We start from the raw sequence: 11,204 nt of genomic DNA, 5'->3' as shown, positions 1-11,204 counted from the left end.
TGACCAGTCTTTAAAATGTTCATTCAAAACGCGTACGTGTTCCGTTAAGAATTTGATCGTTGCATTAGCTTAACAATACTCTATTATTTGATGAATTAATATTTATTTAGGATGTACATAACACTTTTTATAACAATTGCGAATAGGTCCCAACGAAACATACCCTGAAATAGATGAAGAGTAAAAATGCACATTTGAATTTTAAATGGACAGCCCATTCACACATGCAGTGTATATGCATAAATACTACATACATGTTTAAAACCACCAATTATTGAGCAAAGTAATTTCAAAGCATAATTACATGTACTTGTTCATGCATATATATATGGGTATAATCAATGTTGTAGAAAAATAAGAAAATACATCGCTAAGGCAAAAGAGTTTTTTAAAAAATGTTCAGATTGAAAATGATCACATATATTTGTAGTGTATGTACTATGTACACAAATTCGTGCATTTAATAATGACATAAAATGCGGAAGCGCGTTTGAATTTCTTGGCGACGTGTTACAGGTAATCTATGTATCAGACAACATTACACAAATTTCCTCTCATCTGCTTTCAGTCGGTTGTTCTTCCTGCGCTCTACTTTCCTGCTCCGCGGGTTGTGAATCGTTTACTGGAACTTCACCCTGCTCCTGAATTTCGTTTTCCTCCGTCTTCTCTCTTTCCTTCCACGTGGCCTTGATCTCTACCACTATAGACTTATTCGACCTGTTTGTGTTCGCCTCCTCATTTTTGTTCAAAGATAAGTTTGATCTGTTGGTTTGGGCTTCCATTACGTCATTTTCAAGTCTGACGTCACCATTATCCCGCGCGTCGCTCACGTCTCCGGGTTGATTGACATTGATGACCGACTGGAGAAGTCGGTTCTCCTGTCCGTACTGAGACAGGTCACTTTTCTCTCTTTCCCGGGGGAAACTGGTTTTCCGTCCTTCGACAACTACGTTATTTTGAAAATTTTCCACGTATTGTTTGTAAGCGTCCACCGACTTGTAATCTTTTGACGGTACAACGGGTACTGCTTGAATGGCTGGTACCTGTACGTAATGCTTATAGGTATGGTACAGAGGGCGACCCTGCTCGTTCTTCAGGGGTCGTTCCGTGCGGTTCCTTGAAAACCCGATTCCGTGAAACTCGAACGGTTGTTGGACATTCGTCGTGTATTGGCCAGACTCGTGGCTGACCGTGATCCGTTTAACCTCCAGAAAATTCACGTCGGCCGGGTTGTCGCCGCGATTTTTGAACAGTTTCCGCCGTAACGTTCTCCCTAATGCTAGCTGCCGGTGAGGTTGCGGAACATGCGTTTTGTCCGATTTGGAATCTTTGGAGAAATCCAAAACCAAATTGTTTTTCCGGATCTTGGGTTGAACGTCCTCTCCTGCGGTCCAAGGGCGGTTTTCTTTGGGAATGTGGGGCAAGGTGGAACAGTTGTACCGGACTTTACTGTCCCTGCTGACGGAATACCGGTACAATACGTCACGTGCATCCCTGACCCCCGCCACAGATTCCCGCCATTTTTCCCATTCGTCTTTTTCCTCGTCGCTCGTCGACTTCGAAGACGAACCTCCTTCGGAAGCCTTCGTAGAGCCGTTCGGAAGCAAGTACTTCATCATTCGGGGATAACTCCCTAAGCTTCCCAGCGTCAAGTTACTCTTCTCCATTTCTAGCTTCTGAAAGGACGCCCTACTTGCGCCAATGCTTGTGTTTTTGCTTGGTAAATGAAAACGGAGTGGCGAGTCTAATTTCTCCTGTCTGCTTGGATATCGACTGAACCCCGTGCTTAGATCCGCTAGGGTAGGGGCGCGGACGCCCCCAGAAAATATCTGTTTATGGATCCGCTCCAAAGTTTGTTTGTCCGGAATCTTGATTTTTTTGTCCGTCGTTAATTTTTCCGGAGAATCTCTCGGGGGGAACAAACTGCTGTAAGAGCTACTAATAATCTTCAGAGTCCTGTCGTTAATTTGAGTAGCCATTTTGTCTCAGGAAATAATCCAACATAATAATAGCGGAATATAATTACACATGATCTAAAAGCACTCACGGGAAAAAATATTAATATATGAACACACGTTGAATTTTATCGCCACATGTGCGCAACAACTGGAGATCCAATTCACAGGTATCAAATTCTCTGTGGTAATTCCCAAAGGTTCTGCCTTCGATAATGTATCTATTCAACTGCAAACAAAATGCATTGCTATAGTAGATGATTACACACAAATATCAACTGTTGTAATGGCTTAACCTTTTTTTAATTGTGCAGATTTCTCTTTCCCCATTGTATGCCGGTATTGAGCGCGGTGTTTTTCATTCTCATAAATCGCTTTATGTACATTTTAAATGGTCCCCGCTCTCTCTCCGAAATGCGGATTATGAAAATAGAATTAAAATGTTGATCAACTGAACTTATAAGAATTATATTATGATCTTATCGCATTCAGGTATACGCTAAATAAACGAAAGCGACAGAGTAGGGTCTAATGGTTTGAGCATATAGAGAGAGGGGCCACATTATATCACATTTCATTCAACCCCTCAAATAGTGTTGACAGAAAAATGTGAATTCAAAACATTCTATCACCTAATGAAAATAAAATACGGAAAGTAGATTGTTGTCGTAAACTACTTACTAAATATTGACCCTGCCTTTACATTTGTCAAAAGGGGAGATCTTTAGAAAATAGGAACCAAGAAGAGAATAAATAATTCATCAATTTTTTTTTCAGAATTGAACTTGGTGACATTTTGTACATGTATGTCTGTGTTCCCATAACGAAAACGAGGCCCGACCTTTCTTGTATATGCACATGTATAACGCTGAAAACGAGATTATGTGTCCTGCATAAAACTAAAGTTGATTTTTTTTTCTTTATCTAGTTCATTTTCCTACACAGAAAAACGTTTATACATGTATAAATACATAATCCTGTCATACTTTGAAGTACAATAAAGACACTAATTTATTAGTAAGAACAGTATCATTTTTTTTGGGGGGGGGGGGGGGCTCAAGTTCACTGTCTGCATGTATTAGTTAATAATTTACATGTACATAGAAGAAAAGTTTTACCTGTTTTCTGCAATTCTCACAAGAACTTGTTTCGGTTTTGGAACTTTACGTCGGTAGTATAAAAATAACAGCGTGTAATTTGGAGTTCGATTATACATGTATATCAATACCTTGTTAGAGACATCAATACACAGTGGGTGAATCTTTAAATCTTTATCACAGATACAAATGCATGTAGAATAACTCTCAAATTTCACAATCTATACCACATGGTTCGATCATTGAGTTATACACATAGTACACGGGTTTATTTTGTAACAAATTAATATATTACAAATTTAGAAAGAAAAAAAAAAACGAAGAGAGAGAGAGAGAGAGAGAGAGAGAGAGTTGGAGTTGGAGGAGGAGAAAGAGACATTACCTAAAGACTTACATTTTAGAACAGTTCTTCTGGAATATTACCAGATTCATTTATTTCTCTGTGACCCAGGTACATAGAACTACCCTAAAAACCGACGATTTATTATTCGTCCAATATAGTGACGGAGGCGCGCCAATTTGGTGATATAAAACCGATGAACTCGGAGATTACTTCCCAGTATGTGGTTTAAACGCAATGATGTTTTTGTAGTTCAAAGAACACAAAAACATGTTGTTTTTATTTCAAGGTGCATTTTCGCCGACTTCGGATCATAAAAATCAATGAAATGCTCTGAACTTCATTTTGGTGAAATTCCGTTTTATCTTGTATTATGTACAGGTCGATTGATAATACTAAACAGCAAAACGTCAGAATTTAAATGTCGTTCCGCCATGAGAAAAATTTATTGCATCAACTTTACTCTTCTGTCTACTTGCATTCATACGGAGAACCAAATCTTCTGCTCAGATCAAGAAATGGTCTTGACATTTAAAAAAAAATGATGTATAGACTTTTTAATTCTGTCGATTATTTTACCTCGCAAACATAACTGTTATTTCGAAAATAATGATGTAAATGGATATATATCACATGTAGATATTTAACTACTTCAACCATGTGCGGATCCAGATTTTTTTTCGGGGAGGGGGTCTGGACCTCCTCACCCCACTCCCCACCTCGACCCCCCCCCCCCCCCAGTCTTGATCCACGCATGTCGATTTCTGGTGGCTTGCATATACTATGCTATCGAAATAGGAATGTGCTTCCTTATTCTTCTGACCAACACATACTGACACAGGCATCTGACGTTATATATCTTCCTCGTTATAAAAAATATAGACCCCTTACCTTGTAATACATAATGTACATGAACTATCATGTAGATGTGTACTTCTTTTTCAACAGAGAAAAATATAATATACATGTAGCACCATGTGCATTTGAGCATACACGTCTTTAAAATAGCAACACCAAGAGAGATAACTCTAGAGGTACAATTCGAGCAAGGATGGAAGGGGGGGGGGGGGGGGTAAGGGTTGCGCGAAAGGGGGGGGGGGGGTTAGCTAACAGACTGATTGACAGTCATTCATAATTTACGCAGAATTAATACATCTTAATTAACAATGGTCGCGTCCACCACGGTCTGTTAAATTAAATGCATGTTTTAGAGGGACTAATCTCTTTTTTTGATCTCTCTCTGTTTAAGATCATTAAAACGTTAGTACACATTGTATAGCGTATGGCTTTGCTTGACAATACTCAACCTAAACCTGCGATATCGGGGCAGAGATTTTCATAATTGTATATATGGATATATATATATATACGCGTCTGTGCCAACAATTTCCATGCGAGAAGGGGGTGCATAAACGTGCAATAAGTTTCTTATTATTCCGTGGGAGCAGATTTTGAATTATAATCCGTCGCTTTGCAATTGATTATTATATCCCCGATTTTGGCTGGCTGTCGTAAAATGGCGTGAAATTAGATTACTGTGATGTTCCGCTAAAGACCGGCGAGATATGGAGGGCCGAATTAATTTAAAACTGAAACAACTAACAAAGTCAAGGACCATTTCTAAGGTAAGGCTTTTTATTTTGGTTCTCTCTTTGATTTTTCAAAATACGGCATAACTTTATAAAAGAACAAGAAAGGTATTGTTTGGGGAGATGAGAAGAGAGAGAGAGGGAGAGGAGAGGGGGGGGGGGGGTGCAGCCATTTTTCTCACACCTGTTTAAATGCCGCTTTGAAAAGTTTTATTGTAATTTAAGACTTATTAGGCAAAAACTTGTAAGACCCTTAAGTACCAGACGCTCTACGCTGCGGGAATTTTGGCAAATATGTCCTGATCTTGGCACACTAGATTATCGCCTATGTATAGTTACATTTATATTGAAAGTAAACTAGTGTATTACGTTAATATGGAAGCGTTTTTTCTTTTGCTTGGTCCATATGACCCCCCCCCCCCCTCACGACAAGCTCCAATGGGTAGTTCGTTATAGTGGTTATGGGTATGAGGTTATCTACCCGTCTATCTTGATAGGAATGGTACTGTATTGTCCAAGTATACTGACGTATACATGTAAACGCGAGTCGGTCATGCGCAGATCAATCCGGGGGGGGGGGGGTGTATGCCACCCCCCCCCCCCCCCCGAAAATTCAAATAAATTAGTATTTATCCCGACCGAAAATAGGCCTCGAACCCCCACCCCTCCTGGAAAATAAATTATCCTTCAGACCCCCCTCCCCCTTTGGAATTTTTTTTCTGGATCCTTGAATTTCGGCGAATACAATTCTTTTGCCCCATTTGATGTTACAGACACATCTATCATCACGCATGCATGTGGAAAGCAGGTGCTTGAAAATCGCCAGTGTGATGAAATGATCGAGGGGAGGGACATGGAGGTCTAGTTAGGGTGGGAGGCCCACGCAGGTACTGTTGAAGGGGGTGAAGGGGTAAAATAAAAACTGAACCCGCGGGGACGTAATAGACGGCGATCCAAGGTACTCTCTCTCTCTCTCTCTCTCTCTCTCTCTCTCTCTCTCTCAATGTAAATTTATTCCACTGTGATTTTGAATTTTATGAATATTACGACCTCTTCGCTATTCAAATTTTACTTGTAAATTTTTTTTTAAAGTGTGTATATGACGTTATCTTCACAAGACAGCTCTCTGTTTTGTGGTTTTTAGAAAACTTGTGTGGTCGTATATTTCTTGACGATTCTTAACGACAAACTTTTATAGAGATGTTTATATAGCCAAGTGATTGTTTGAAAGAGGAAAAAACAAATCTGAGATAACGCATGTCTTGTATCCTTTATTCACGGAAGATATGAAAGGTTAGGAAAAGTTCACATACAAGATGACGAAACTCAACAAAAGTGTCTTATGCTTAACGATACAATTAAAAAATGTAAAGAATTTTAATTGTTTTAATGTATTTGACCCGCCTTGTACTTTAAGGTAGCTCCATACTCGTAAAATTCTCTGAGAAAAGTTGAAAAACCGAACTGATTTCGATTTAATAGACTTAAATTTCATCAATTGTTAGAAAAAATATACATGTCATCACACTTTTTGAGATGCCAGATAAACATAAACTAAAGCATATTTTAGCATTAGAAAAATGTATTTTTTTTCTGTCAAAAGTAAAATCTTGTAGGCAGAAATTTGTTTTTCTTGTTTAATTTTAATGTCAACTTTATCAGAAAACTAAAATTACAAAAATATTTTAAAATTAATCGTTGGAATAAGAAAAACTATAGCATTTAGACATACAACTGAGAGAAAAGTCAGAAAAGAGTTATTTCCCCTTTGCATAGATAAAATATATAAAAATTTGGAAATTTAGTATAAAATTAAGTGCAAAAATATCTTTAACCTACCAATAATTCTAATTACATCCATGTGATTATATTCACATAAAATAAATAAAACTATCTTGCACAATTTTTAACGAATTCAATGTTTTACAAAAAAGTGTGACGTCACAGAACACTGGATCTACTTTAAAAAACATCTTATAAACTCCAATCCAATTTCAGAGAGAAATCTGCTCTAGAACACGTGTTATACTAACACCACTCCAATGGACAATAATGTCTTAATTTTAACGCATGCTATGAACTTCAATTTATATCAAATCACACATTTTTTCCCCTTATGAAATAATAAAAATCTATTTTGTTTATCCCCTCTAAGAAAATTAAATTTAGAAACACACAAGAACTTGTATAAATTGACAGAATATATTGAAAGGTATCAAGTGTCGGGGGTGAGAGAGAGAGAGAGAGAGAGAGAGAGAGAGAGAGAGAGAGAGAGAGAGAGAGAGAGAGAGAGAGAGAGAGAGAGAGAGAGAATGAGATAGAGAGAGACAGAGAGAGAGAGAGAGACAGAGAGAGAATTAACTGTAAAATCGAAGTTATAAGAGGTATACGCCCACCCCCACACCCCCCACCCCATCCACACAGATTAATTTTTCATGATTTACGGTGAGTTTTTTTTTCTCTGCTTGAGAAGAATATCTGGATGAGTCTGCCCCCCCCCCCCCCCACACCCCTCAACTTTCAAAAACAATGTTAGGTGCCTGATTGATAATTCCCTCCGCGAACTTTTTTTCCGTCATGTTTTTTTTTTAACTTCTTCCTTCCTTCCCTGTTTTCCAAAAATAGATAATTTGAAAATTAATACTATGGATATCTGATTGTACATGGATTCTCAACTCTCTGGACTCCATAATCGTATTTGAAATCTCTCCTAGATTTTCTTGAGCTAAATATTTGTTTTTTGTCTTTCAAAGGCACGTACACCGTTCAGTAATTATTGAATGAATATCAGTATTACCTTGAACACACCTTTGATAAAGAATCGGTTCCCTTTTTATCTTGTGTATTTAGTTTGATGAAAGAGAGACCGTAGCATCATGGCTATTTATGAAACAAAGATATTTAAATGCTCAACCGTCAAGCATGATTCAAGCATGATTCTCACAGCAAAATTTAAAACCACTTCTTACTTTAAATGCATGCACTCAAATGCAAGTACCAAACGTTTGAAGTTTTACAGAATTTTGAACAAGATATCATGTGTTGCATATAGTGAAAAAATCAATCCGGGTTGACTAATTCCGATCGTATTTATTCCTCTGAGTAACTTTTTTTCTTTTACTTTGGTCTCTCTTTAATAACATCGATAATATGATTAAGATCTCTGGGATATCAAGGTAAAACAGGGGAGATTAAGATCTTTGAATTGACAAGTGACTGCAGTGGTAACAAAGCTATTGTGCTTTTAAACGGTAATCTGGGTGCAGACATCACAGGCAGCTCGTAACTATACACTTTACAGCAGCGGACAGTTAATGGGAATTTAATTAAATCATTTTTTGACTTCCAACGTCTGACAATTATGGAAACAGATACCAATGAAAATGGATGTATCTGTTATTTGGATCTGTAAGTTCAAGGGTAAAATGGTGTGTCATACTTCGCCGCCATTTTTATTCGTTAATGTTGATAATATAGGTTAACAAAATGTAATAAGTTATTTTTTTTCAGTTTGTACGTTCATAGAAGATGTCCACAGCTATCGATAAACTGAGGGTCAAAGGAGCGCCTGCGCCACGAAACACACCTACGTCATCTCCGGTCATGGCGACGTCACGAGCGAATCGTCCGGTTATAACGAGCACTATACTGACATTAGACAAGTCGTACGAAATCATCCTAAAGCAGACGTCACGTCACTCCCTTGAGCTAGCAGCGGCGGGGATGTCTGCTGCTTCACGGAGAATGGAGTATCTGAATCGTGTGCAACACGCAAATTTTGGAATTTCCACCATGGATTCGCCATTTATTGTTTGCGAGGACAGCATAATTGAAGAGAAACCGTACTTTGTTCTATGTGGACAACCCGTTAATGGAGTTTCGGCCAAATCTCTTGAAAAGTACCTGTCGGAAAATCGAACGGGAAACTTTAAGACTTCTCCCCATGAAATGTATAGAGTACGTCACGGGGTAAAAACAGCAAAAGTTCGTACAGAACCTCCATTCCTAGTGTCTCGGTCCAAAAGGGCCAAGTCTGATCTTGTGGACTACTCTAGTCATCGCTCCGACACCGTTTTATCTTCTGCAGTGTCACGGAAACCTCTCTCGGAAGCCAACTCTAGCGCCGTCCCTATCGAACTGACCACCAAATCTCTCAAGAGTTTTCGTGAACCCGGAAGAGCTACAGTTCAATCTAAGTCAGCCGATTACTTGGCTTTCCGACCAATCAAATCCAGCAAGGTGATGATGACGCGACACGAGATGACGGAGAAAATAGTGAGGGACCACGAGTCTGGGAAAGCCCTGCTGACGTGTATCCACGTCAATAATCACATTCCGGGAAACGCCCGGAACCACGAGGTTGATGAAAACAGTATACAGGCGCAGAGTAAAGCATTTTCTCAGAACGGGTTACGGCCGTTCAATAACCCGTACCGAAATCTCAAGCACAGAGAAACTGTCATCATGAAAGACCGGAAGACTGACATGAAATCGGTCCGGAAGATTGCAAATTTGCCGGTGGATGTCCATATGATCCAAAACGGAAAACAAATAGACCTTCCTAAAAATATCCTTCGCGTCCCCAATCCGTGCTCAGATACTTTTTTGTTGCAAATGCTACTTACAGCGAACAACCCAAAAACTTACCAACCACCCAAAGCGACTCGTGTATCCACGGGGAAATACTCGGACATAGCTTTGCAGCGAGATTTGGATGACTTCAGTCAAGTACGGAGCCCGTCGGTGCCCCCAAAATCCCCGGCAGGTCCAGCAAAATCCCCGGATGAGAAAACGTCGAGTCACCAAGAAGAAGAAGAGAGAAGCATAGAAGCAGTCGATTCAAAGGATCAGAATGACGAAAGCCAGTGACGTCATTTTCTAAGCAGCTTATAGGTACATGTATTCCGACCTGAAGTTATATTACATTTACAATAAACATGTATATGTATTTTTTATGAACTAAACATGTAGATATTATCAATGAATGCATACACTTGTATAGCAGTTTTACACAAACCCCGCCCATAAGCTTGCCATTACAGTGACATGACGATGTTGAAAGTTTAGAGAGTTTAATTGTATATACAATTTTTGAATAAACGATGTTTAGACTGAAGTTAATGGAAAATACGTTACAACACTGCTCTATCTTGTCAGAAACTGAGTAAACAGGCCTTTATTTTATTTTTCATCAATTTTTTTTAGATGAGAACTAGAAATGTGTTGGCGTTGCTATTCCAATGCAACCAAGGGGACTTGGTTAGAAACAAAGTGCTGTGTTAACTGTAATGTTTGTTGATTTCATTGTTTAAATCATTTGGATTCTCTATAAGATGTTTTATTGAGAGAGAGAGAGATAGAGAGAAAAAGAAAGAGAGATCGAGAGAGAGAGAGGGGGGTTGTGCTTTCTTTACTTTACTATATATAAGATGGTTTCAAATACTCCAAATGAAATCTGAATTTTTAGTCAAATTTTAAAAATGAATCTTTGCATGTGTACATAAGCCAAGTTATCATATGTTATGTCAATTGAATTTTGTTGGTTATACAGTATTTGACGTATATAATGTATTAATATACATAGTTATACATGTTAGTATATATTGTTGTCAACACAAAAGAATTTTTCTGGTTTGTATACATACATGTACATGTATACGCATTTCTAAAATTGACACCATAACAATTTTGCATCCTCTTTTCTCTTGTTTTTTAGCTCATATGAACCAGAGGTTCAATTGGGCTTTTCTTAACATCTGTTGTCCTTCGTCCGTTTGTCTTAAAACCTTTCTTACTTCTTCTCTAGAACCACTCGGCCAAATTTAACCAAACTTGGTAGAAATCATCCTTACGAGAAGAGATTCTAAATTGTAAAATTAAATTGTGAAATTCCTTTGTAAAAAGGAGGTAATTGCTAAACAGTGATAAAAGGGTGTATATCTTTTAACAAATTTTCTTCTCAAAAACCTCTGCACAAGAAATGCTTATAATTACACCAAAACTTGACGTATTATAGTGAATATTCTAAATTCTTTAGATCGTGACCCCTGGACCAAAATATTTCTATGTTTAATTTTGAATCCAAGTTGGATTCAAAATTAAACGAAGAAATATTTTGGAAATATGTTTCGAAATCTTCTCAAGAACCACTACGCTTCAAACTGTGCGATAATTCTGCGAATATTGTCAGATAGTGTTAATTCTTAATTGTTAAAATCGGGAC

General features: G+C 38.1%; 2 protein-coding genes across 4 annotated transcripts; one reads left to right on the top strand and one right to left on the bottom strand.

Moving 5' to 3' along the window:
- Positions 1-321: 321 nt before the first annotated feature.
- On the bottom strand, positions 322-3,576 carry LOC128184136 (uncharacterized). Of its 2 annotated transcripts, none has more exons than XM_052853484.1 (2): positions 3,447-3,576; positions 322-2,184 (listed from the first exon to the last, which is right to left on the bottom strand). In XM_052853484.1, the coding sequence occupies exon 2, from the start codon at positions 1,977-1,979 to the stop codon at positions 555-557; it is 1,425 nt and encodes a 474-aa protein (XP_052709444.1). In that variant the 5' UTR covers positions 1,980-2,184; positions 3,447-3,576; the 3' UTR covers positions 322-554. The 2 variants fall into 2 exon arrangements, with proteins under 2 accessions (XP_052709444.1, XP_052709445.1); XM_052853485.1 differs by lacking the exon at positions 3,447-3,576 and adding an exon at positions 3,074-3,118.
- Positions 3,577-4,658: 1,082 nt separating this feature from the next.
- LOC128186131 (uncharacterized) lies at positions 4,659-10,671 on the top strand. 2 transcript variants are annotated; one of them, XM_052855863.1, is made up of 3 exons: positions 4,659-5,017; positions 8,492-9,874; positions 10,187-10,671. In XM_052855863.1, exon 2 carries the CDS (start codon positions 8,510-8,512, stop codon positions 9,848-9,850), a length of 1,341 nt encoding a protein of 446 aa, XP_052711823.1. In that variant the 5' UTR covers positions 4,659-5,017; positions 8,492-8,509; the 3' UTR covers positions 9,851-9,874; positions 10,187-10,671. The 2 variants fall into 2 exon arrangements, with proteins under 2 accessions (XP_052711823.1, XP_052711824.1); XM_052855864.1 differs by lacking the exons at positions 4,659-5,017; positions 10,187-10,671 and adding an exon at positions 8,172-8,389 and having other exon boundaries at positions 8,492-10,179.
- The last annotated feature ends 533 nt before the right edge of the window (positions 10,672-11,204 follow it).

The sequence above is a fragment of the Crassostrea angulata genome, chromosome 5, assembly GCF_025612915.1.
Source record: "Crassostrea angulata isolate pt1a10 chromosome 5, ASM2561291v2, whole genome shotgun sequence".
NCBI classification, from domain to species: Eukaryota; Metazoa; Mollusca; class Bivalvia; order Ostreida; family Ostreidae; genus Magallana; species Magallana angulata.
Note: the sequence above shows the minus strand (reverse complement) of the source record. Positions and strands in the feature narration are given on the sequence as shown.

What these genes read in the sequence shown, in the direction of transcription:
- LOC128184136 (XM_052853484.1), bottom strand. Translation starts at nt 1,979, where the DNA reads ATGGCTACTCAAATTAACGACAGGACTCTGAAGATTATTAGTAGCTCT.
- LOC128186131 (XM_052855863.1), top strand. Translation starts at nt 8,510, where the DNA reads ATGTCCACAGCTATCGATAAACTGAGGGTCAAAGGAGCGCCTGCGCCA.